Source organism: Ascaphus truei, unplaced genomic scaffold, assembly GCF_040206685.1.
Source record: "Ascaphus truei isolate aAscTru1 unplaced genomic scaffold, aAscTru1.hap1 HAP1_SCAFFOLD_1703, whole genome shotgun sequence".
NCBI classification, from domain to species: Eukaryota; Metazoa; Chordata; class Amphibia; order Anura; family Ascaphidae; genus Ascaphus; species Ascaphus truei.
Genome location: NW_027454599.1, coordinates 1692 through 29152, shown reverse-complemented (window position 1 = coordinate 29152; position 27461 = coordinate 1692). Strand labels below are relative to the sequence as shown.

General features: G+C 49.0%; 1 protein-coding gene across 1 annotated transcript in view; it reads right to left on the bottom strand.

Annotated features, from left to right (window-relative positions):
- The window catches only part of LOC142476756 (2-oxoglutarate dehydrogenase complex component E1-like), a 32061-nt gene extending 6324 nt beyond the window's left edge, over positions 1–25737 (bottom strand). Inside the window, exons 1-13 of the mRNA XM_075581923.1 lie at positions 25592–25737; positions 25065–25244; positions 24615–24743; positions 24232–24411; positions 22553–22705; positions 20635–20737; positions 13329–13457; positions 12746–12896; positions 5279–5406; positions 4701–4879; positions 1648–1719; positions 1116–1241; positions 694–766 (exon numbers count right to left, since the gene is read on the bottom strand). Of these exons, the coding sequence (XP_075438038.1) occupies positions 694–766; positions 1116–1241; positions 1648–1719; positions 4701–4879; positions 5279–5406; positions 12746–12896; positions 13329–13457; positions 20635–20737; positions 22553–22705; positions 24232–24411; positions 24615–24743; positions 25065–25244; positions 25592–25666 (1678 nt within the window). The 5' untranslated portion in view covers positions 25667–25737. The remainder of the gene's footprint in view (positions 1–693; positions 767–1115; positions 1242–1647; positions 1720–4700; positions 4880–5278; positions 5407–12745; positions 12897–13328; positions 13458–20634; positions 20738–22552; positions 22706–24231; positions 24412–24614; positions 24744–25064; positions 25245–25591) is intronic.
- Positions 25738–27461: the final 1724 nt, after the last annotated feature.

Sequence of the window (27461 nt, the reverse complement as noted above, 5' to 3'; positions counted from 1 at the left end):
AAAACTTTAACTGCTACTATATCATGTGATCCCAGGGTGATATCTGAGGAATTTACTAAATACAATTTGAAAATGTATTATCTTTGGTCACAACCTTCTAAAGTAACTATTGAGAAATACGCACAAGAGGGTGCTTCTCAGTTTACGGATGTCGGCCAAAACACCAGCACGCTAAAATAACTGGGTCATTTAAGACCTGAAAACATTCAACGCTCTAGGTCCAGATGGCATCTCCATATTTATTAAAGAAGCATCTCATTAAATCTTAAGCCTGTGCTACAAACGCCAGATGCACCGGACCTCCCCTCACTGCACTTCCAACAATGTAGGCCTCTCAACAGGACACTTCGATTGAAGTTCTTTGGGGCGGGGTCTCCTTTAGCCTTATGTTGTCACTTTTAATAAAACGTTATTATGCCATGGTATTTTTCTTCTAATTATTTATTAAGATCCAAACATATTTGGAGAACCGTAGAGCTGCGGTGCGCAAACTGGGGGGTGGGAGATTTTTCATGTTGCATTATATCCAAATATATTTAAACACTTTCAAATAATTGAAAATAAAAGATGAATTTTGCAGTCAATTAGGAAGTTGAATGTAATGAGGCAGATTCTGTGATTCCATCTCATACTATAAGTGACCCCCTACACCGAGCTCCCTCCAACCTCGTACACGCTCTGCCCCCCTCTTACCAAACAACATTTCATCAAAACTTGACCTGGCCTCAGGATGACGCAGGAGGGACTTTGGAGTGAACATGATCAACTAAGAGAAGGAGATAAAATTAACAAGGAGAGGGTGGAGAGAGTGGGGCATTTCAGAGAGGGTGGAGAGAGGGGGACATTACAGTGAAGGTGGAGACAGGGGGACATTACAGAGAAGGTGGAGAGAGGGGTGTTTGTGAGAGAGAGAGAGAGAGAGAGAGAGATTACAGAGCGAGACAGAGATAAAGAGGGAGAGATATTACAGAGAGCGAGAGAAAGAGATATTACACAGAGAGAGAAAGAAAGATATTACAGAGAGAAGAGACACAAAGAAATTAAAGAGAGAGATATTACAGAGAGTGAGAAAGGGAGACAGAGATTAAAGAGCGTGATAGAGCACAGTACTGTACCGGTTTGCGGAAAGGCAGCAGGATCTGTCGGCGCACCACGTGGAAGAAGTTGGCTGGAGTGGAGCAGTTAACAACGATCCAGTTGCAGTCATAAAGCTGACGAACAGCAAAGTCCTCCGTGATTTTCTACAGGGGAAGAGAGGTGGGGGGCGTACAGAGGGAGAGAGTGAGAGGTGGGGTAGAGAGAGAGAGGTGGGGTCGAGAGAGAGAAAGAGAGGTGGGAGGGAGAGAGAAAGAGAGAGAGGTGGGAGAGAGGTCGGAAGGAGAGAGGTGGGAGAGAAAGAGAGGTGAGCGAAAGAGAGAGACAGAGGGGGTTAGAGAAAGAGAGAGGGGGTTAGAGAGGGACAGAGGGGGTTAGAGAGAGAGGGGTGGGGGGAGAGAGAGAATATTAAACATGTCTCAGCAATAGGAGCTATGTGCAGGTATAAAGCAGTTTAAACGTGACCGAAGCATGGATCCCCCAGTAGGATAACGCAGAGACAACCCTGCCCCCAACACACAGATACCACACATGGATAAAATAGGCTCTTACAGGATGCACGTCTGGATCATCATTGCACATCTGCAGAAAGCGCTCGGGTCTGGCAGAGGAATGTTCAGGACCCTGAGATACAAACACAGGAAGGAATCAGAAAACACACACACACTTATAGGGGGGACAATTAAATTCCTTCCTGGCTCCAAATAATAGCAGATTTCAGATTTCTCCCTGGATCAACATCCCATATTTACTTATTTGGTATATCACTGTATACCTTTCCTTTCTAAAACCATGTCAGACCTTTGTTTTTGAAGATATCTTTTGTACCTGCCATTACAGTCTCCAAGGGTAATAAATTCCACATTTTTACTGCCCTTTCCTTTGTTGCTGGTGAAATCTCCTTTCCTCCAACCTTAAGGAATGACCCTGTGTCGTTTGTACTGCCCATGTGATGAATAGTTATTTTGGAAGCTCCTTGTATTGTCCCTGCATATATTTGTATATAGTTAGCACATCCCCTCTTAGACACGTTTTTTTTTAATGTAAACCAATGTAATTTAGCTAGCCTCTCCTCATAAATCAGATTATCCATCCCCTTTATTAATATGGTGGCTCTTCTCTGCACTTTTCATAGTTCCATAATGTCTTTTTATGGTGGTGCCCGAAACTGTACTCCATATTCAAGGTGGGGTCTTATTAATGCTTTATACAGTGGCATAATTAACTTTTACATTCATTATAGGAGCATTCATCAGTACATTCAGTAAATCCATGAAAACGTTTTCAGGGAAAAGGTTATCAACCGCAGCCTAAGCATTCAAGAAACAGATTGATGATTCATAATCTGTAAAGAAAGAGAAAAAAATTGTGCGCTGATAAAATGGACCCTGAAAATAGTTAAACCGAAATAAGGGAAGATTAAATGGCCCTATGTAAAAATATGGGCAATTTGAACAAATGTAGAAAGCTAAAATAGAATATACACAAATAGTAAAAAATATATATATAAAAATAAATACAACGACAGAATGAACATTTAACACATAAATGTGTGTGACATGAACCAAAGGGAGTTACTAAGTGGGTGATAAGCAGACTGGTATTATATGAAAGAATTGGTAAAATGGGTCAGTAATAAAAAGATTTGTTGAGGTTGGTGTCCTTGTGGTGTGCCAAAAATCAAATGCTGCCTTAGAAATACTATGGATAACCAATCCTTAGTGTGGAAATTGCATCAAAAGAAAAAAGGAAAAAAGGCGCAATTGTTTGGGAAAAAGTGGTTTGTTTATAGTTAGAATGGAAGATATAAAAGCACACAATGCAAATATACAAAAAGAAAATAGATAAACTGCAAAAAATGAATATAGATATACTGCAATAAAAAATGAAAAGTTTTGCCTGCTAAGTAAGGACTGGTGCCGATAAGCCTGAAGTAGAAATGAAGTCTGTATATGAAACTCCAAAATGAGCCTGTGGTGTTTCTGAGGATGAAAGTTGAAACTCAGCTTGTCAAATAGATGCCGAATTAGTGTTGCTATGCTGGGGAGCGTAGGACACCGTCCTGACAGCAGCATCAGTAGCCGTACTGTGATTCCACGATTGCAACGCGGAAGCAAGCGGTGAAAGAGCATGCACGCTTACCTGGCGCTGAGCACTTACCACGAAGTGTCCGAAGTGGGTGAGAATGTGCCCTATACCAGGGGAGCGCAAACTTTTGTTGTTGCGCCCCCTTGCCTTCTGTCCTCCATTCTTGCGGCCCCCCTTACCTTGGTGCAGCGTCAAATTATGCTGCGGGTCGTGTGATGTCATGTGACCCATGGCGTCATTTGACGTCACGTTCCCATGGCCATGAGACGTGATGTCACATGGCCATGTAATGTGACGCCACATGGTGAGGGTGGCCCACAGCTGGGGAGAGCCGTGTCCGTACTGGCAGCCGGGCAAATCAGTTGGGTGAAAACCGGGAGCAGCAGAGGCCTGAGACCATCCCCAAGGTTGGTAAGTTTGTATTTATTTGGTGTTTTTTTTTTTTTTTTAAATGTATTTGAGGCTGGGTGTTTAAAAAAAAAATACATATATATATATTTTTTTTTATATGTGTATTTGGGGGGTTTGTATGTATTTGAGGGGTGGGGGGTTTGGTATGGATTTGTGGGGTGGGGGCGTTTGGTATTTATTTGGGGGGTGGGGGTATTGGTATGTATTTGCAGGGGCGTGGGGTGGTGGCATGTATTTGGGGTGGAGGAGTTGGTATGTATTGGGGGGGTTGGTTTGTATTTGGTGTGTGGGAAGGTTTTATGTGTATGTATTTGGTGGGTAGAAAGTTTTTTGTATTGGGGGGGTGGTGTTTTTTGGTATGTATTTTGTGTGGGGGGGATTGTGTGTGTAGGGGGAGGAAATGAGTGGGAGATGGGGGGATTGAGTGAGAGTAGGGTAATTGATGGAGGGGGGAGTGAGAGGAGAGAGAGGGGAGGGAGGAAAAGAGGGAATAAGAGTGAGATGCAGGGGAGAGAAATACATGCGAGTGAGGGGAGGGGGAGTGAGACAGAGGGGAGAGAAACACATGGGAAGGAGGGGAAAAGGGAAATAGAGGGGGCTCGCAAGGTGTGAAATGGGGGGCACAGAAGGCCGCCAACATGGGGGTGGGGGGGTGGGGAAGAGGGGAGTCGGAGAGTCTTGTCGTAACTCTAGTCCTGGGCCCCGGGAAATCTGTCTGTGGTCTGTCAGGTTTCTTGCATTTGCAAGCATGCATTTAAGGTTTTTTTTCCAGTCTGTGCTATTGTTATCTTATCTGCTCCTGCCTTTCTACTCCAATTGGATTTAGTCTTTAGAAGTTTACTTCTAAATCGGTAATTAATATGGGTGTCTTTCTGCTTGCCAATCTCTCACTCCCCCTCCATTCTACGTCCATGACCCCTAGCTGTTTCTCCATTCCTATCCATTCTATCTAGTTCATTACCTCTTTCATGTCCCTCCGCAGTTCCTAGTTTAAAATCTCCTCCAACCTTTATAACATCCTCCCCCGAGCACAGAAGATATACATTTTGTATTTATTTATTCTCTCAGTGCAGTAATGCCCATCTCAGCCCCTGTCCATTTCTTACCATGCCTTCCATGCCGTGGGGTAGTAGCAGTACGATGCCGTTCTGTCGCACCCACTTTGCCTGCCCCGGGCAGATGAACTGATCGATGATGCACTGAGCAGTGTTGTGGAAATCCCCAAACTGGGCTTCCCACAGCACCAGGGCATTTGGACTTGCCATAGCAAAGCCCAGCTCAAATCCTGGGGAACGGGAAGAGAGATTAAATGAAATTAGAAAAAAAAACAGACAGTCCAAGGCCCTTTGTGGGCTAGATTTAACTCGCAAGCAAGAGAATGAAAATCCCTGTTTGTATCAGGGACAAAATCAATTACCTGCACCCTGTAATGAAACCCCCCTCACTCGCCCAACACACCATCTAGAGACCCCACGTACTCACTCTGTGAAGAGACCTCCCCCTTACTCACCGAGCAACTGGTCCCCCTGCAGTCACCCAAAACCCCATCCCTTTGCAGAGAGCCCAGTCATTCATGCAACATGTATTCAAGAGAACCCCAGCACCTTATCCCTGTGCAAAGACATCCCCCTCACTCATTGAGCACCCCACGCTGTGCAGAAAATCTCCCCATCCCCTCACTCACCTAGCACCCCGTACTCAGACAAGGAGCTGTTGCAGACGGTGTAGGGAGCCTGGTTGGGCCACAGATGGTTCATGGGAATGCATGTCCGCTTGTCTACGTTCTGGTCATGTAACACGTGATGACGATGACTGGGGAAGGGGAAGAAGAAAAAAAACAGGACTTGGTATGAGCTCACACTCCCCCAGCCGGAAACAAATAGCATGGACCAACAAAAGTTGAGAACTTGTGATAATGAGCACAAGGCCAAACCGAGTGGGAGCGCTAAAGCCACCCCGAGTCGGAGCGCACACTTTTAGTAGCCTACAAGATGCTCATTATAATTGGAGGGATCCTAAATATGAAAGAAAGCAAAGGGTCAAATAGGGTCTGAGGTTTTACAACAGATAAGAATCACCACCTTCCCAATTCTTTAATAGTAGCAGACATACCTGGAATTAACCCCTTAATGTTGTAGCTTTATTTTTAATTACACTTTTACAATGTTAAACAATAAGCAAAACATCCATAAACAAAATGCAAGTCGCAGCTGATATTTAGCTTTTAAATATGAGAAGAGGAGCTGCGGTGTCACAGATTTCTATTTCTGCAAGAAAAACTATTTTACAGGGGCCCGCGAGTTAGAGCCAAAAAATGTGTTTATAACAAGCAACAAACGCTCTGCAGTTAAGAATATAGGAAAAGAAAGATCATGCCCCCAATTGCAGCACTCTGTAAAACTCAAAGAGAGATACCGGCGCCTAATAAGTCCAATTAGGTGGAGTCCTGGAAATCCAGTGGAAATAATTCAAGATCCAGAATGATAATCAGCAATCTCTCAGTCTTGAGATGACCAGATGGAACTTCATTCATGGGGAGTGGAACATGAAACGAAAAAACAGAATTTAGTGCAACACAGCTATGATAATTTATACAGACATGAACTCACAGGCAAAGCTGGAAATAAAAGTTAGTTTAATGTAACTATAAAATATAAAATGTTGGACAATGATATCAGGAGATGCCGATCCGGTAGAGTAAAACCAGAGTATAACTCACAGGACGGCAGAAGGTTAAATGCAATGAGCGCCAACCAGGCTGGTGAGATTTGTCCTCCACGTGCAGAGAGTGTGGATCACCGGCGTGTTCCTCCGTGTGTTGCAGTTCCCGAGACCGGAAGTGACTTCCCCGATGTACTTCTCCGTGTCCCGTGCTTGCCAAGACCGGTAGTGACGTCACAAATGGACGGGACCTTCAACGGGGCTGGCAAACGAACGGAGATCTTTACTCCTCTGCCCCTCTGTACAGAACTGCAGCACTCTGCATAGAACCTGCTTCACCTTAGAATGTCCAAACAATGTAAAAACAACCCTACGCGTTTCGTGCGCTTGCGCACACTTCCTCAGGGGATGACGCAAGCGCACGAAACGCGTAGGGTTGTTTTTACATTGTTTGGACATTCTAAGGTGAAGCAGGTTCTATACAGAGTGCTGCAGTTCTGTACAGAGGGGCAGAGGAGTGAAGATCTCCGTTCGTTTGCCAGCCCCGTTGAAGGTCCCGTCCATTTGTGACGTCACTACCGGTCTCGGCAAACACGGGACACGGAGAAGTACATCGGGGACGTCACTTCCGGTCTCGGGAACCGCAACACACGGTGGAACACGCCGGTCATCCACACTCGCTGCACGTGGAGGACAGATCTCACCAGCCTGGTTGGAGCTCATTGCATTTAACCTTCTGCCGTCCTGCGAGTTATACTCTGGTTTTACTCTACCGGATCGGCATCTCCTGATATCATTGTCCAACATTTTATATTTTATAGTTACATTAAACTAACTTTTATTTCCAGCTTTGCCTTTGTGTTTGTTAGTCTTGTTTGTGTTGTTTTGTAGGTCCTGTGAGTTCATGTCTGTATGAATTATCATAGCTGTGTTGCACAAAATTCTTTTTTTTCGTTTCATGTTCCACTCCCCATGAATGAAGTTCCATCTGGTCATCTCAAGACTGAGAGATTGCTGATTATCATTCTGGAACTTGAATTATTTCCACTGGATTTCCAGGACTCCACCTAATTGGACTTATTAGGCGCCGGTATCTCTCTTTGTTTTTTCCTATGTTCTGATTGTACCATCAGATTTCCATCAGGCTGCCTAGCTTCCCCATAAGGGTTCACCCCCATATAGGGTCTATTGATTGTCATCTATTTTCATTCGCGCTATTCTACATCATCTTATTCTTTTTTACTCTGTAAAACTCACAACATAAATTACTAGTTAAAGGTGCGTATATTTATGAAATCAATAAAAAAATGAATTAAAAAAATTCAGCATGCAAAAATAAATCAAGAAGATTAAAATGCTTGTGTATATATATATATATATATATATATATATATATATATATATATATATATACAGCTAAACCCCGTTATAACGCGCCTCGTTATACCGCGGTTTTCCCGTGGCTCCCGTTTAAAAAAAAAAAAAAAAAAAAAATTTACATTTTTTTTTTTTTTTTTACACACTGCACACACACTGCTCATTGCTCACACTGCACACTGCACACACACTGCTCATTGCTCACACTGCACACACTGACACACTGCACACACACTGCTCATTGCTCACACTGCACACACTGACACACTGCACACACACTGCTCATTGCTCACACTGCACACACTGACACACTGCTCATTGCTCACACTGACACTGCACACACACTGCACACTGCACACACACTGCTCATTGCTCACAATGCACACACTGACACACTGCACACACACTGCTCATTGCTCACACTGCACACTGCACACACACTGCTCATTGCTCACACTGACACTGCACACACTGCAGACACACTGCTCATTGGACACACTGCACACACACTGCTCATTGGACACACTGCACACACACTGCTCATTGGACACACTGCACACACACTGCACACTGCACACACACTGCTCATTGCACACACTGCACACACACTGCACACACACTGCACACACACTGCACACACACTGCACACACACTGCACACACACTGCACACACACTGCACACAGCACACAATTATTATATAGAAATAAACAGACAACTGCACTTTAACAGATGTATTTTGCCTGTACAACGTCTTGTGACTTTTGTTTCACAAAGTTAAGGAAGTGGGAAGTCATTGTGCTGTGGGGGTTGGAGGGGTGGCGGGGCCCTGCGCTGCGGCTACGGCGGGCCCTGTACTGCGGCGGGGGGGGGGGGGGATTAGCGGTCTGTGTGTGTGAGTGAGAGTGCCTGTCTGTGTGTGTGTGTGTGTGTGTGTGAGTGCGTGAGTGCCTGCATGTGTGTGCGCGCGTGTGTGTGTATGAGTGCGTGAGTGCCTGTGTGTGTGTGTGTGTGTGTGTGTGTGTGTGTGTATGTGTGTATGTATGAGTGCTCCAGCCCGAGTCCGTGGAGGGAGGGGGGGGGGGGGAGAGTAGCGGGTCCCTCCTGCAGCCAGTGGAGGGAGTGGGGGGAGAGTAGCAGCTCCCTCCTGCAGTCCGGGGAGGGGGGGGAGAGTAGCAGCTCCCTCCTGCAGTCCGGGGAGGGGGGGGAGAGTAGCAGGTCCCTCCTGCAGCCCGTGTAGGGAGGGGGGGGGGGAGAGTAGCAGCTCCCTCCTGCAGTCCGTGGAGGGAGGGGGGGGAGAGTAGCGGGTCCCTCCGCTCAAGCCACGCCCCCCCTCCCTGTCAAACCGCCCACCTCCCGCTCCGGCTCTTACACTTACTTACACACACACACAGACACTCACAGACACTCACAGACACTCACAGACACTCACAGACACTCACAGACACTCACACACGCTCACACACGCTCACACACGCTCACTCACGCTCACTCACGCTCACTCACGCTCACTCACGCTCACTCACGCTCACTCACGCACACTCACGCACACTCACGCACACTCACGCACACACTCACACACACTCACACACACTCACACACACTCACACACACTCACACACACTCACACACACTCACACACACTCACACACACTCACACACACTCACACACACTTACACACTCACAGACACTCACAGACACTCACAGACACTCACACACACTCACACACACTCACACACACTCACACACACTCACACACACTCACACACACTCACACACACTTACACACACACTCAGACACTTACACACACTCACAGACACTTACACACACTCACAGACACTTACACACACTCATATACACACACACACTTTCTCTCCCATATATACATACACACACACACACACTCTCTCACTCTACACAGACGGGGGGTGGGGTCGGAGCAGAGGAAAGGCCGCGACCAGCACCACCACCCGCTCCCCCCTCCTCCCGCGCAGGCAGCGGGAGCACCGGGGACAGCGGTGGGGAGAAGAAACCCCCCGCTACCACCTCCATGCAGGCAGCGGGATCTGAGGTAAGCGGCGACCTGAGGGACATCCCCGCTCCCATCTCCTGCCCCGCGGCCTGTCCCGCGGTGACAGGGGGAAGCGGGGAGCGGAGGGACATGCCCGCTCCCATCTCCTGCCCCGCGGCCTGTCACGCGGTGACAGGGGGAAGCGGGGACAGGAGGGACATCCCCGCTCCCATCTCCTGCCCCGCGGCCTGTCCCGCGGTGACAGGGGGAAGCGGGGACAGGAGGGACATCCCCGCTCCCATCTCCTGCCCCGCGGCCTGTCACGCGGTGACAGGGGGAAGCGGGGACAGGAGGGACATCCCCGCTCCCATCTCCTGCCCCGCGGGCTGTCCCGCGGTGACAGGGGGAAGCGGGGAGCGGAGGGACATGCCCGCTCCCATCTCCTGTCCCGCGGGATGAATATGCGCTAAAGCGCGGCGGCCATTTTTTTTTCTCGCGACCCCGTTAGTAACGCGGTGGTCTCGGGGTGGACCCCGAGACCCGCGTTATAACGGGGTTTAGCTGTATATATATATAAAGCAGAAAATAGCCGTGTTAGTCCAGTTGCGATAGTGCAGAATAAATGAGTTCTTCAGTATTCGGTGATACCTTTTTTATTGGACTAACAATTTATGTCATAGGACAAGCTTTCGAGAGTTATCCTCTCTTCTTCAGGTCAGTATCAGTATTGCTTGACCTGAAGAAGAGAGGATAACTCTCGAAAGCTTGTCCTATGACATAAATTGTTAGTCCAATAAAAAAGATATCACCGAATACTGAAGAACTCATTTATTCTGCACTATATACATATATATATACACACACACACACACACACACACACACACACACACACACACACACACACACACACACACACACACACACACACACACACACACACACACACACACACACACACACACTACAAATCAGGACCTCTGGATAGAAGACACAGCACACTGAGTATCGTGAAAAAGAAAAATAGGTGAATTGTGGGTCAAATAGGACACCAACGTTTCACTTTAGGACCTTCATCATTCCTGGTGTGGTTATTGCTCGGGAATTCTAAGACACTAACCTCATCCTTCCCCTCCTCCTCACCCTTCCAACCGCTCCTCCACTCACCCTCCTTACCGCTCCTCCACCTCATCTCTCCCTCCCATCACTTTCTTTTAATAAAATTATGATGTCCCCAATACTATCCTGCCTTCTCTACTTCAGGATTCTTACTTTTTCCTCATGTGCCAACTGACTTCCTATCTTCCTTTGTCTGCTTTCTGTGTAAACTTTATAGCTATCTGACTCTCATTATCTGCCCCCAGGCTATGTGCATTACGAAGTCACCAGTATGATGTCAGGTGCCAGATACATAGCCTATCAGATACAACACCCAGTGGCTGACTTGCTTAGAGAAATTGTAATAACTCATAGAAATAAAAATAGAATGTATCCAATTTACACGAGATCCTGAGAACAAGGAGCAGGTTTTTTTGTCTGTTTGTTACTACGTAACTATGTAATTTCCAAACAGACAAAAACCTGCTCCTTGTTCTCAGGAACTCGTGCAACATTTGGTTACATTTTCTTTAGAGGTATCCAAATGCATAGCGAACAGACAAAACTTTCCAAAATATATACAGGTACACAATGGGACCGGAGCATGTATGTAAAGCGAAAATGTACTTAAAGTGAAGCACTACCTATTCCCCACTTATCGATGCATGTGCTGTACTGCAATAGTAATATACGGGCGTAACTGATGTAAATAACGCTTGTGTAACAGGCTCTATAGTCTCCCCACTTGCGCACAGCTTCGGTACAGGTAGGGAGCCGGTATTGCTGTTCAGGACATGCTGACAGGCGCATGCGTGAGCTGCCGTTTGCCTACTGGGCGACATGTCCTTACTCGCGAGTGTACTTAAAGTGAGTGTCCTTAAACCGGGGTATGCCTGTAGTGGATTACATAGTCTGAGGCATGCACAGCTAGAATAATTTGCCTGGGTGCACAGGGCCGCTGACAGATTTCCTGGGGCGCCGGAAGCTGAGTGCACCAAGAAGTCGGGCCCAGCTTCTGGCGCGCACCGATGGGGGAGAGAGAGGACGGCGTGGGAAGAATCAGGCAGAAGTTGGGGAGAGCCGGAGCCCGGCGGTAACCAGAGGCCCGGCAGCTAGACACAGAAGTTGGGCCCGGCTCTGGCCAGGCCTAGCTTCCAGTCAGTTGTGTCCCCTACAGCCACCGGGCCTGTGACACTTTTTACGGCTCTCCCCCCATGTCGGCGGCCCTGTGGGTGCACATTAAACTAAATTAGAAAGTCAAAAAGTAGAATAAAATTCACAGGACTTGAAGAAAATGCAAAATACTGTAGTAGTTTCATTTATCAATGTTTCAGTTTATACATAAGGCTTTATCACGATTATATAATATATCTTGACTTATATCTGTATGCTGAATTTTTTAACATTTCTTTTCTATAAATAAGATACATATCTTAAAGAAGCAGTTCTGCCTTTTTTTTCCTTTCCTTTAAACAGCTCTTCATCTCCGGGGAATCCGTACAGCACACCTATAGGACTGATTGCTGCTTTAAACTTGTAATGTATATGTCCAGTATTATAAGGGGTTTTCCAAAGTGCTCCAATGTGGGGCAGTATTTTGCTTTCTTTGCCCTTATGAATTTCTTTCTGGCCCAGGTAGCACTGGCCCAATGTTTGAGATTCATAAAACTCCATATTCCAATTTGTCTCTATGACCATAACCAGTTGGTATTCCTGTGGAGAACGTCCCGCTCCGAAGGACACTCAGGGTTTGTAAAAACAAAGCACAAAGATGCATTTTTAGCAAGTGTAAAACACCTTGCAGCCTATTTGTTTGACTGGGCCAGAAGTTGTCTTATTAGCAATCACTGCTTAGATAACATGGGCTTAAACCCATGACAATGATGTATATGGCAATGGCCTGGTATTCTCCTGGCACAGAGTGAATGTAACCAGATTCAACACAATGTAGATTTAGACAGAAGTGGCCCCTGGCACAGCAGGAGGTGGGAGATCCCGGTCGTACCTGAAGGTTCCCCTCTCCACGTCCTGCCCGCTCAGCCGGATATGGATGCCCTCCTTCAGCAGCGACCCGAATGCCATATACTCTCCCAGGGCCCAGTCAACGGTCCTATTCTTTACCATCTCCCCACGAGCTTTGAGAATGCGGCTCAAACCTGAGGGGATGGGGGGGGGGGGGGAGTGAGTGAAAGAGGAGGGTGAGTGAAAGAGGAGGGTGCGAAAAAGAGAAGAGAGAAATAGAGAGAGAGAGGGGGGAGAAAGAGAGGGGAAAGAGAGAGAGAGAGGAGGGGGGAGAGAGAGAGAGAGGGGGGGAGAGAGAGAAGGGGGAGAGAGAGGGGGGAGAGAGAGGGGGGAGAGAGAGAGAAAAAGAGGGGAGACAGAAAGAGGGAGCAGAGAGAGAGAGAGGGAGAGAGGGAGAGAGACAGAGAGAAAAAGAGGGGAAAGAGAAAGAGTGGGAGAGAAAAAGGTGGGAGAGAGGGAAGAAAAAAAAGAGGAGAGAAAGAGGGGAGTGACAGAGAAAGAGGGTGAACAGGGAAAAAGGAAAGCTAGAAATATAGGTGGCACCGCTGGATGCCCTCCCCGCATACCCCCGTGGATGGTGAAGTCCTCCACGGGCACAGAGCTTGCAGTGTTTCCAATATGTGTCAGATCTTCCTCGCTGAGGCCAGTGGAGGGGCAGGACATGCTGCGTGGCTGCCCATCCAGGGTGAAGAAACCTGCAACAGGAATGGGCGCGTTACTGGCACCGCCAGGGGAGGGGGATCTCAAACACACTGTTTTTATTTTTTTATTATTACTGTCCCCTTGCCATAAACCTTTGTCATGCTCTCTGCAGTGACTCTAAATGCCGTAACCCATACCAAGCATATTCAGAATCTTAACAGTTTTGAAGAAAGTGACAGCCATTTTTATTTTATCCCAAAAACTATCGATTTGGTGCTAAAAAGATTTAATCTCCCTATACCATGATTTCCATTGAGAAATTAAGCCTGGAATCCATTATCTGCCACACAAGCTATAAACACGCAGACACGTAGCGATGTCCGGTGATACCGACACAAAATGTGTTCCAATAAAACAGCTAAAGAAATTTGAAACAGTACATATTCAGACTGCAGACAGCATAGATGTCTTAAAGAGTGGTTGCCAGCTCTGTTCTTCATTGGTGCAGACTTGGCTGTACATGCAGTGAACGCAGCTCCGGGCGACTGCTGCTCGAAAGCAATTGTGGAAGCTAAAATGTGTTCATTTTAAAAGAACAAAACGCACACAAGATTGTGAAAAAAAATTCTAATTCAATATTCAAAGTGAATTGATAATTTTCAACTGATAGTTAAATATTAAACTATATCAATAATGTGATAAGATTAACAAAAAAAGTGAATGACAACAATGTATCAAATAATAGTGTCCAAATTAACACTAGTGAAGTTAAATAACCGGATACAAATGTAAACTTCAATAAAATGTGTGTCTTTATTTATATAGCCAACATTAAACAGTGTCTTATATACACCCCCCCCCCCGCATGTGTCCCCGATTGTCCTCCATTAAAATATAGGCAACAGGCTTTTCTTCCTCTGGATCTTGCGACATCTGTGACGTCATCACGGTGCGTCTTCCAGCCTTCAGGTGCTGATGCGTGTGACGTCATCGCGTTCGATATCCAACGTAGGTACGCCTCCTGGACGTTCCATCTTGCCCTTCCTCTGACGTCCATGGTTTCTTCAGTCCCTCAAGACGTGGGGCGGAGCCAATGATCTCTGTTATGCTCCGTGATGTGTTCTTGACGGCAGGGACCTCCCCTTTCTCCAAAATCACTCCTTTAGTGCTTTCATCCATGTATAATGTGCGGCAATGTGTGTATTGCTTTCTTGTTCCCACGATCATCTTTATATGCCTCCTGTGGTGATGATTAAAGATGATCGTGGGAACAAGATCGTTGGATATCGAACGCGATGACGTCACACGCATCACAGCACCTGAAGGCTGGAAGACGCACCGTGATGACGTCACAGATGTCGCAAGATCCAGAGGAAGAAAAGCCTGTTGCCTATATTTTAATGGAGGACAATCAGACAAATCGGGGACACATGTGGGGGGGGGGGGGGGGGTGTATATAAGACACTGTTTAATGTTGGTTTTTATCATGCCATTAGCATTTGAGAAAGGCCCAAAGGGCCAAAACATCATCACACTGGCTAAATAAAAAAATTTCACAAGCAGAAATCCGTAGTGCCCAGGCTCTTCCTTCCTATTTGACTTGGAATACCACCCAGAGATTCCTGAACCAGGAGCACCGGGCTGCTTTGTGAAAAACGGGCTGCGGGTGGGTGGGTGAGTGGGTGGGTGGGTATTGGCTGTGAAAAACGGGCTGCGGGTGGGTGGGTGTGAAAAACGTGCTGCTGGTTGTGAAAAACGGCCTGCGGGTGGGTGGGTGTGTGTGAAAAACGGGCTGCTGGTTGTGAAAAACGGGCTGCTGGTTGTGAAAAACGGGCTGCTGTGAAAAACGGGCTGCTGTTGTGAAAAACGGGCTGCGGGTGGGTGTGAAAAACGGGCTGCTTTGTGAAAAACAGGCTGTGTGTGGGTGGGCGTGAAAAACGGGCTGCTTGTGAAAAACGGGCTGCGGGTGGGTGGGTGGGCGTGAAAAACGGGCTGCGGGTGGGTGGGTGGGCGTGAAAAACGGGCTGCGGGTGGGTGGGTGGGCGTGAAAAACGGGCTGCGGGTGGGTGGGTGGGCGTGAAAAACGGGCTGCTGTGAAAAACAGGCTGCTTTTGTGAAAAACGGGCTTTTGTGAAAAACGGGCTGCTGGTTGTGAAAAACGGGCTGCTGGTTGTGAAAAACGGGCTGCTGGTTGTGAAAAACGGGCTGCTGGTTGTGAAAAAGGGGCTGCTGGTTGTGAAAAACGGGATGCTGGTTGTGAAAAACGGGATGCTGGTTGTGAAAAACGGGATGCTGGTTGTGAAAAACGGGATGCTGGTTGTGAAAAACGGGCTGCGGGTGGGTGGGTGGTTGTGAAAAACGGGCTGCTTTGTGAAAAACGGGCTGCTTTGTGAAAAACGGGCTGCTTTGTGAAAAACGGGCTGCTGTGAAAAACGGGCTTTTGTGAAAAACAGGCTGCTGGTTGTGAAAAACGGGCTGCTGGTTGTGAAAAACGGGCTGCTGGTTGTGAAAAACGGGCTGCTGGTTGTGAAAAACGGGCTGCTGGTTGTGAAAAACGGGCTGCTGGTTGTGAAAAACGGGCTGCTGGTTGTGAAAAACGGGCTGCGGGTGGGTGGTTGTGAAAAACGGGCTGCTTTGTGAAAAACGGGCTGCGGGTGGGTGGGTGTGAAAAACGGGCTGCGGGTGGGTGGGTGTGCGTGAAAAACGGGCTGCGGGTGGGTGGGTGTGAAAAACGGGCTGCGGGTGGGTGGGTGTGAAAAACGGGCTGCTGTGAAAAACAGGCTGCTTTTGTGAAAAACGGGCTGCTGGTTGTGAAAAACGGGCTGCTGGTTGTGAAAAACGGGCTGCTGGTTGTGAAAAACGGGCTGCTGGTTGTGAAAAACGGGCTGCTGGTTGTGAAAAACGGGCTGCTGGTTGTGAAAAACGGGCTGCTGGTTGTGAAAAACGGGCTGCTGGTTGTGAAAAACGGGCTGCTGGTTGTGAAAAACGGGCTGCTGGTTGTGAAAAACGGGCTGCGGGTGGGTGGGTGGGCGTGAAAAACGGGCTGCGGGTGGGTGGGTGGGCGTGAAAAACGGGCTGCGGGTGGGTGGGTGGGCGTGAAAAACGGGCTGCGGGTGGGTGGGTGGGCGTGAAAAACGGGCTGCTGTGAAAAACAGGCTGCTTTTGTGAAAAACGGGCTTTTGTGAAAAACGGGCTGCTGGTTGTGAAAAACGGGCTGCTGGTTGTGAAAAACGGGCTGCTGGTTGTGAAAAACGGGCTGCTGGTTGTGAAAAAGGGGCTGCTGGTTGTGAAAAACGGGATGCTGGTTGTGAAAAACGGGATGCTGGTTGTGAAAAACGGGATGCTGGTTGTGAAAAACGGGATGCTGGTTGTGAAAAACGGGCTGCGGGTGGGTGGGTGGTTGTGAAAAACGGGCTGCTTTGTGAAAAACGGGCTGCTTTGTGAAAAACGGGCTGCTTTGTGAAAAACGGGCTGCTGTGAAAAACGGGCTTTTGTGAAAAACAGGCTGCTGGTTGTGAAAAACGGGCTGCTGGTTGTGAAAAACGGGCTGCTGGTTGTGAAAAACGGGCTGCTGGTTGTGAAAAACGGGCTGCTGGTTGTGAAAAACGGGCTGCTGGTTGTGAAAAACGGGCTGCTGGTTGTGAAAAACGGGCTGCTGGTTGTGAAAAACGGGCTGCGGGTGGGTGGTTGTGAAAAACGGGCTGCTTTGTGAAAAACGGGCTGCGGGTGGGTGGGTGTGAAAAACGGGCTGCGGGTGGGTGGGTGTGCGTGAAAAACGGGCTGCGGGTGGGTGGGTGTGAAAAACGGGCTGCGGGTGGGTGGGTGTGAAAAACGGGCTGCTGTGAAAAACAGGCTGCTTTTGTGAAAAACGGGCTGCTGGTTGTGAAAAACGGGCTGCTGGTTGTGAAAAACGGGCTGCTGGTTGTGAAAAACGGGCTGCTGGTTGTGAAAAACGGGCTGCTGGTTGTGAAAAACGGGCTGCTGGTTGTGAAAAACGGGCTGCTGGTTGTGAAAAACGGGCTGCTGGTTGTGAAAAACGGGCTGCTGGTTGTGAAAAACGGGCTGCTGGTTGTGAAAAACGGGCCTGTGAAAAACGGGCTGCTTGTGAAAAACGGGCTGCTTTGTGAAAAACGGGCTGCAGGTGGGTGGGTGTGTGTGAAAAACGGGCTGCTTGTGAAAAACGGGCTGCAGTGGGTGTCTGTGAGAGAGAGTGTCCGTCTGTCTGTGAGAGAGAGTGTCCGTCTGTCTGTGTCTGACAGAGAGTGAGGTCAGAGAGAGTGAGGTCAGAGAGAGAGAGAGAGAGAGAGAGAGAGAGAGAGAGAGAGAGAGAGAGAGAGAGTGTGAGGTCAGAGAGAGAGAGAGAGAGAGAGAGAGAGTGAGGTCAGAAAGAGAGAGAGAGAGGTCTGAGAGAGAGAGACAGGTCTGAGAGAGAGAGGTCTGAAAGAGAGGTCTGAGAGAGAGAGAGAGGTCTGAGAGAGAGAGAGAGAGAGAGAGAGAGAGAGAGAGTGAGGTCTGAGAGAGAGAGTGAGGTCTGAGAGAGAGAGTGAGGTCTGAGAGAGAGAGTGAGGTCTGAGAGAGAGAGTGAGGTCTGAGAGAGAGAGTGAGGTCTGAGAGAGAGAGAGTGAGGTCTGAGAGTGAGGTCTGAGAGAGAGAGAGAGAGAGAGAGTGAGGTCTGAGAGAGAGAGAGAGAGAGAGAGAGAGGTCTGAGAGAGAGAGTGAGGTCTGAGAGAGAGGTCTGAGAGAGAGAGAGAGAGGTCAGAGAGAGGTCTGAGAGAGAGAGAGGTCTGAGAGAGAGAGAGGTCTGAGAGAGAGAGAGGTCTGAGAGAGAGAGAGGTCTGAGAGAGAGAGAGAGGTCTGAGAGAGAGGTAGAGAGAGAGAGAGGTCAGAGAGAGAGAGGTCTGAGAGAGAGGGAGTGAGGTCTGAGAGAGAGAGAGAGAGAGAGAGAGAGAGAGAGAGAGAGAGTGAGGTCTGAGAGAGAGAGTGAGGTCTGAGAGAGAGAGTGAGGTCTGAGAGAGAGTGAGGTCTGAGAGAGAGAGAGTGAGGTCTGAGAGAGAGAGAGTGAGGTCTGAGAGAGAGAGTGAGGTCTGAGAGAGAGAGGTCTGAGAGTGAGGTCTGTGAGAGAGAGAGAAAGAGAGAGAGAGAGAGAGGTCTGAGAGAGAGTGAGGTCTGAGAGAGAGAGAGGTCTGAGAGAGAGAGAGAGAGAGGTTAGAGAGAGAGACAGAGAGAGGTCTGAGAGAGAGAGACAGAGAGAGGTCTGAGAGAGAGAGAGAGAGAGGTCTGAGAGAGAGAGAGAGAGAGAGAGAGGTCTGAGAGAGAGAGGTCTGAGAGAGAGAGAGAGAGAGAGAGAGAGAGAGAGAGAGAGGTCTAAGAGAGAGAGAGTGAGGTCTGAGAGAGAGAGAGGTCTGAGAGAGAGGTCTGAGAGAGAGAGAGAGGTCTGAGAGAGAGGTCTGAGAGAGAGAGAGGTTAGAGAGAGAGAGAGGTCTGAGAGAGAGAGACAGAGAGAGAGAGGTCTAAGAGAGAGAGAGTGAGGTCTGAGAGAGAGTGAGGTCTGAGAGAGTGAGGTCTGAGAGAGTGAGGTCTGAGAGAGAGAGTGAGGTCTGAGAGAGAGAGAGGTCTGAGAGAGAGAGAGTGAGGTCTGAGAGAGAGAGAGTGAGGTCTGAGAGAGAGAGAGTGAGGTCTGAGAGAGAGAGAGTGAGGTCTGAGAGAGAGAGAGTGAGGTCTGAGAGAGAGAGGTCAGAGAGAGAGAGATTGAGAGTGTGTTAGTGTCTGAGAGAGACACCAACTGCGCACTGCAACTGTTAGGTATGTATATACACCTTTGTTTTTACTTTGGGCGCTTCGGAAAAATCCTGATCGCCTTGGGGAGCCTTGAAAATTTTTTTATTGCTTTGGGGAGCCTTGAACCGAAAAAGTTTGGGAACCACTGTCATAGTGTATTCAATAATATAATGTGCTGTTATGAAGCAGGTAAGTATTGCACGTACATCAAACTTAATTATTCAGACATTACATGTCAGGTACATGCTACCACATAAGGCGTACGACCCGCTGTGGTCTGCTCCCGGATTGATGGAAAAGGAAATCCCCGTCGTGTTCACCCGAGTCCTGGATCCATGCAGTTAGTATCCGCTGGTCTCCGTCACTTTGTGTGTCGTGATAGTTTGGCGCTCTGTGGAACTAGCATATAGCTATATCGGGAGACCCCCCAACATTGACGGCGGTACATGCCGAAAGTACTGCATAAGTCTCAGGCGGCAGCCACTGACATCACAAGATTGGGGGATATCCTTCTCCATCAATCCGGGAGCAGATCACAGCGGATGCCATCTGATACGGAGGTCCAGTCGTGCACCTTATGTGCCTACATGTATCTGACATGTAATGCCTGAATAATTTTTAATTTGATGTACGTGCAATACTTGCCTGCTTCATAACAGAACATTATATTATTTAATACACTAGGAGTTGTGCGCTGTCGTTTTTATTTTTCTGTGTTCATTTACATGTTCTATGCTCAAAGTCTGTTGTGTAATGTTACAGGGAAAGCAGCGCATGTTAGGAGGGGGTGGGGAGTTAATTAATAAATATATATATATATATATTATTTTTTTTGTAGAAGAGTAGATTGCTCCCCTGTGTATAAAATCCAGAGCATTCCCCTTTAAGGAGGAGTTACGGGTGGTTAGGAGGAGGAGGAGGAGGGAGGGGGGAGACGGGTGGTTAGGAGGTGGGGGGCGGGTGGCTAGGAAGAGGAGGAGGGGACGGGTGGCTAGGAAGAGGAGGGGACGGGTGGCTAGGAAGAGGAGGGGACGGGTGGCTAGGAAGAGATGGGGACGGGTGGCTAGGAGGAGGAGGGGACGGGTGGCTAGGAGGAGGAGGGGACGGGTGGCTAGGAGGAGGAGGGGACGGGTGGCTAGGAGGAGGAGGGGACAGGTGGCTAGGAAGAGGAGGGGACGGGTGGCTAGGAAGAGGAGGGGACGGGTGGCTAGGAAGAGGAGGGGACGGGTGGCTAGGAAGAGGAGGGGACGGGTGGCTAGGAAGAGGAGGGGACGGGTGGCTAGGAGGAGGAGGGGACGGGTGGACGGGTGGTTAGAGGAGACGGGGGGGGGGGAGAAACGGGTGGTTAGAAGAGATGGGGGGATGGACGGGTGGTTAGATGAGATGGGGGGACGGACAAGTGGTTAGAGGAGCTGAGGACGGCAGGGGGGGGGGGAAATGTCAGACACCTACCAGGCCAGGGGGAGTCCAGCCAGTGCTTGATGTGTAGGATTTTCTCGTCTTTGGAGCGGGTCAGAGCCTCCTCGCAGATCTTGTCGTATTTAGCAATCTCCTCCTGTGGACAGAGAGGCTGCGTCAGTGTGCCAATCCCTTATAAACTCTGCCTTATATTCCCCCTACCTCATCCCCCTCTTACCCTGTAACCCCCACATCATCCCAATTACCCTATAACCCCCACATCTCCCTTTCACCCTATAACCACATCATCCGCCACTTTTTACCCTATAGCCCCCACATAATTCCATTTACCCTATAACCCCCACATCTTCCCCTTTATCCTATAACCCTCATCATCCCCTGCTTACACTATAACCCTGTGAGGATTCGCCATCCTGGCGTGCAAAGACCGTCTCCTCACCTCTCAGGCCCTTCTGCAGCAGACACTCAAGTTACGCAATCTCCTAGTCCTGTGACGCGCGTACGGATCCTGCGCTGCCTGTTCCTGCTGCCACAGACCCTGATCCCGCCCCGTCACCCGTCGTGGACGCTCCTCCAGCCTCCCTGCTGACGCGCGAGTCAAGCCGCACCCCTCGACCTCCGTTACGTGCGCGGGTCGGCGTGCGACGGGTCCCGCATCCTCTGCTCCCAGGAGTCATTCCCTACCCAGACTCCGCCCCAGGGCCTCCGTGACACGCGCGGGACGGCGTGCAAGCACTTCTACACTCAACCCTGATTAGGCTGTTTCCTAGGGCACACCTGTGTGCACCAGCAGCCAATTCTCTTCCACTTCCTGGTTCCTCCCTGGCTGGCTATTGGAGGCTCCTCCTATTTATACCTTCAGTCTGCAGTCAGTCATCGCTGAGCATAGTTGTTGGGAAGCCGTGCCTTGCCACATCTAGTTCCTGAACCTTGCCTTACCTTGCTTGCTGTTTAACCTCTCGTTACCTGACCCTGCTAGTACCTTGGACTCCGCTTCGCTCTACTCCTGATCCGGCTTGTCTGACTACTCTCCTGGCTCCAGTCCTGACCTTGGCTAAGTACTCCTACGATCCGACTATCTCCAATCCTGAACCTGACTACGCACACCGACGATCCGCAACTCTCCACTACTGAACCTGGCAAGTACCATTACTATTCTACTATCCGTAATCCTGACCTGGCCTGAACGACTACGCTACATTCTAGGCGCGCCCGCGTGGCTGTGGGTCAGCGTTACTTAACTCCCTGCCTCGTTTTTGGTGAGCTACACGTTACAAACCCCCACATAATCCCCCGCTAACTCTATAACCCCATCAAATCCCACTTACCCTATAACCTCCACATCATACTTTTTATCCTATAATCCCTACATCACCCCCCTCTAAACCATCGTTGCGCAAACAGGGGGGCGCGGCGATTGCAGAGGTCCCGCGCTCTCCCCCCAAGCATTTAAATGAAATGCCGGGGGACAGCGCGAGGCCTCTGCAACCTCTACTTACCGGGATTCTGCCGCATGACCATGGCATGCTAAGGTAAAGTGGTGTAAAATGACGCCACGGGTCACGTGACGTCACACGACCCTGAGGTAAGGAGGGGGGCGGCCAATGGAGAAGGTAAGGCGGGGGGGAGGGGGGGGGCGGTAGCTGCAAAAAAAGTTTGCGAGCCCCTGCTCTAACCCACTATTCAGTCTCTTGTCGCGGAACAGCATCCCCTTCCCCCCAGTCACCCATCATCACCATATTGTATCTGTACAAAGCTTTACTTTTTTGGGTCGTGTACAGGTCCCCGAAATAACCAGCAACCAGGGATAGAAGAAATGGGCACCAGCTACATATCTGGGAGCGCAGAGACAACCTCACTTGTCCGAGGGGTGTTTCCATATTCATGGGAATGATATAAATGTCACCCCATCTCCCATCCCAGGTAACAGGGGTATGGTGGCCCTGCTTACCTCATATTCCAGCTGGTTGACCACTCCCTGGGATATGAGGATCTCTGCATATTTCTGTAGCACAGGCTTCTGCTTGCGTATCTGCTTGTACATCAGCGGCTGCGTGAACATGGGTTCGTCCATCTCGTTGTGACCGTTCCTGCGGTAACACACCTGCGGACGGAGAGAGGAGAGGACGGGTATGAGAGAGGCAGCCGGGATATGAACACACAGACAGACACAGACAGAGAGAGAGAGACACAGACAGACAGAGAGAGAGAGAGAGAGACACAGACAGACAGAGAGAGAGAGAGACACAGACAGACAGAGAGAGAGAGAGACACAGACAGACAGAGAGAGAGAGACACAGACAGACAGAGAGAGAGAGAGACACAGACAGACAGAGAGAGAGAGAGAGACACAGACAGACAGAGAGAGAGAGAGAGACACAGACAGACAGAGAGAGAGAGAGAGACACAGACAGACAGAGAGAGAGAGAGACACAGACAGACAGAGAGACACAGACAGACAGAGAGAGACAGACAGACAGACAGAGACACAGACAGACAGAGAGAGAGAGAGACACAGACAGACAGACAGACAGAGAGAGACACAGACAGAGAGAGACCCAGACAGAGAGAGACACAGACAGACAGAGAGAGAGAGACACAGACAGACAGAGAGAGAGAGAGAGAGAGAGACCCAGACAGACAGACAGAGAGAGAGAGACACAGACAGACAGAGAGAGAGAGAGACACAGACAGACAGAGAGAGAGAGAGACACAGACAGACGGACAGAGATTGGCACAGACGGAGAGAGGCACAGACGGAGAGTGGCACAGACGGAGAGAACACAGACGGAGAGGCACAGACAGAGAGAGGCACAGACAGAGAGAGGCACAGACAGAGAGAGGCACAGACAGAGAGAGGCACAGACAGAGAGAGGCACAGACAGAGAGAGGCACAGACAGAGAGAGGCACAGACAGAGAGAGGCACAGACAGAGAGAGGCACAGACAGAGAGAGGCACAGACAGAGAGAGGCACAGACAGAGAGAGGCACAGACAGAGAGAGACACCTTGTAATTCATTAAAAGCGGTATGGAGTCGTGGTGCACCAGTCTGTGGTTTCAATCCCCGCCTGGGACACATGTTCTGTGCAATTTATTCCTCCCGTCTCCCCCCAGGTATTCAATACAAATGGCAGCTCAGGTGCAATCTCTTCATTGTACCCGTGTCTAAATAATTTCCCAACTAATTATTTTGTAACGTTTGTCGTGATTTTATTTAAGTAATAAAACCATAAATGCCTTTTATCATTGAATAGACCATTATCCCAACAAATATCACATTATATTTCTTTATATGGGGGGGGGGGGGGGGGGGAGATTTTCTTCCTGCTGCCCAACCCCTACCTGGAGAAGGTGTAGTCGGCTCCGAAGATTTAATCTCCCCTAAAGGAATGTGTTTTGCTTTTCTCCGGGGGGCCCTAAATGCCAGCATATCAGTTACTTATGCTCATCAGTTTGACTAATAATGGCTTCATAATTACTTTTCACATTACACATTCGCTAAAGATTGTAAAAACCCCAAAAGGTGTCAAAATCAGCTTATTAAAACAGGCCACTATCCATTCTGAGACGCGACAGTCTCTTTGATGACAAAGTGACAGCAGAGGCGGGGTTAATTCATGACAACATACCAAATCCACCACCACATCCTTGTGGAACGTGCTCCTCCACTCCGCTGCCACGTTGCACACGTACATCACGGCCTCGGGGTCGTCTGCGTTGACGTGGAAGATAGGGGCGTTAACGACCCTCGCCACGTCCGTGGGGTAGGGGGAGGAGCGAGCCATGCGGGGGTCAGTGGTGAAGCCGATCTGAAGTGAGAGAGTATACTGAAATCAGTGTGTGTGTGTGTGTGTGTGTGTGTGTGTGTGTGTGTATATATGTATGTATATATATTATTGATATCAAAGCAACTATAAAAATATAGGATATTAATGATCTGAAAGTATATGAAGGGTAAGATGAATAATCATTAATATATAATGAAAATTAACAATAATATTAAGTTCAGTACCTGGTTGTTTACCACGACGTGTACAGTGCCGTGCGTAGTGTGAGACGGGAGGTCGCTCAGGTGGAAGGTCTCATACACGATGCCCTGGCCAGCGAAGGCAGCGTCTCCGTGCAAAAGGATGGACATGACCTGCGAATAGGATAGGGACGCACTGTATAATGAAAGAGAGTATCATCTGAAAACACACGGGAGGGGGAAACCGTATAATGACACGGAGTATCTGCGCACACTGGGAGGGGGACCACCGTATGATACAGTGTATCTGCGCACACGGGGAGGGGGAGCATCGTAAAAGGATATAGAGTATCAGTTAGAGCGCGCACCTTTAGAATAGAGAGATGGCTCAGTCCCTCACACATGCAAATGCTGCTGCCCCCCCCACCCCCCCCGGCGTTTACTGGCAGTGTGGTGCCTTCCCCCCTGCTTGACCTGGCAGTGCCCCCACCTTACCTTTTTGCCCTCTGTGTCCCCACAGTAGAACTGCTCAGCCTTGGTCTTGCCCTGCACTACGGGGTCAGCAGCTTCTAGATGGGATGGATTGGCCACCAATGACAGGGTGATGTTCCGGTCAGTCACTCGGTTTATCCGTCTGTGGTACATTCCCAGGTGATACTTTACATCCCCAGAGCCCTGCAGGGGACAAAAAAAGGATTCTCTGTTACACCAACACACACGGTGTCCTGAAAAACAGAAAAAGTCCCACAAATCCCTTTTGTCTTGTGCCACCCTGCAGTGGAAAGAGCAGACTCCATGTCCTATACATCCCTTCTGCCTGAGTTATTGTCACCCTGTGGTGGGAGGGACAGACTCCATTGTTCCATACGTAACATTGTGATAGACGGGACAGGCACAACGATCTGCAGTGACTCACATGATGTTGATGCTCATTAGATTGCAATCTCTGCAGGTCAGGGACGCTTTGCCCTCTGCACGGTCGTAGCTCACTACTGTGTCAGTAGGGAGCAGGTGACACTTACTTCATCCGCAGCTTCCAACTTGGAGTCAAATTGACAGAAAATCTGCTCCAGCTCCTTCCTGATCACGTTGGCCATAACATTCAGACGACCCCTGAAGGACAGAGCAACATGTGACAGAGGAATGAGACACAAGGATTACAGGTCAACTGCACAGATGAGAACAGCTGATATTCCAGCGATAGCTGCACTATACTGATGTAGGATATGCAACGTGATAGCACACGCTATCTAACATATACATACATACATACGCGACAAAAAGGTTTGTGAACCCCTTAGGATTTTCACATATTTCAAACCTAAAATGTTATTAGATCTTAATCTAAGTCCTAATAATAGATCAAGATAACCTGATCAAACAAATTACACAAAAACATGATACTGTTTCAACATTTATTTATGCACAAATGATTCATTATTCAATATCCATGTGTTAAAAAGTATGTGCACCTTTAGAGAGAATGAGTGGGGGTTAGAGAGGAGGAGGCCTTTACAAAAAATTTGCAGGGGGGCACAAAAATTGTAGTTACGCCACTGCACATTCATACATTCATACATACATTTCAAATCAACAGGAAACGAAAAGGGCGGAAAGAGAGGAAAAATATATATAAAGGATTATAAACACTGTGAACCACCAATTCACCAGAAGTGTACCAAAATAAGTGACACCATCAGTGCAACTTAATGTGTATAATAAACTAACTAGTTTAAACATAAATCATTTACTATCCCAGCAAGCCACTAAAAGTCCAAAAGACCCCCACAGAAATCGCCAAACCAAGGAATTTGGGCACAAAAACAGAAGGGGGGGAGAGGGAGAATGGAAAAACTAATATGATATATAGCGAGTTGATATTAGCAGCGGGCGAGTAGGACAGGCGGCAGAAGAGGAGGACTGAAGACCACAGGAGCGGAGCACAGGAGGACAGCTGGCGGTGGCAGAAGAGGACCGAGCACCATGTCAGTGGAGCAGGGTAGCAGAGGAGGGTAGCAGAGGAGGAAGACAGTGGGCGGCGGAAGCAGGCGAAGAGCAATGAGTCGATGTGGGCAGAGCAGGGTGGCTACAGCACAGCCCCTTCCCCGCCCTGCCTACATCGACTCATTGCTCTTCTCCTGCTTCCGCCGCCCACTGTCTTCATCCTCTGCTACCCTGCTCCGCTGACATGGTCCTCGGTCCTCTTCCGCCGCCGTCAGCTGTCTTCCTCCTGTGCTGCCCTGCTCAGCTCCTGTGGTCTTCAGTCCTCCTCTTTTTCCTCCCCCCACCATCTTCCTCCTCTGCTGCCCTGCTCCACCGAAGCCAGGTAAGTGAGAGGAAGATAAGGAGGAGGGTAAGAGAAGGAGAAGGAAGGAGGTGAGAGGAGAAGGACGGGGGTGAGAAGAGGAGGAGGAGGGGGCTGAGAGAAAGAGGAGAAGGGGGGCGAGAAGAGGAGGGGCCTGAGAGGAATAGGAGGAGGGGGTGAAAAGAAGAGGAGGGGTGAGGAAGAGGAGAAGGAGGGGGTGAGAGGAGGAGGAGGGAGGTGAGAAGAAGAGAAGGAGGGGGGCTAGAAGAAGAGGAGGAGGGAGGTGAGAGGAGAAGGAAGGAAGTGAGAGGAGGAGGGGGTGAGAAGAAGAGGATGGGGCTGAGAGGAAGAGTAGGTTGAAAGAAGAGGAGGGGGGTGAGGAAGAGGAGAAGGAGGGGTGAGAGTAAGAGGAGAATGAGGGGGGTGAGAAGAGGAGGGGGTGAGAAGAAGAGGGGGTGAGAAGAAGAGAAGGAGGGGGGCTAGAAGAAGAGGAGGAGGAGGGAGGTGAGAGGAGAAGGAAGGAGGTGAGAGGAGGAGGGGGTGAGAAGAAGAGGATGGGGCTGAGAGGAAGAGTAGGTTGAAAGAAG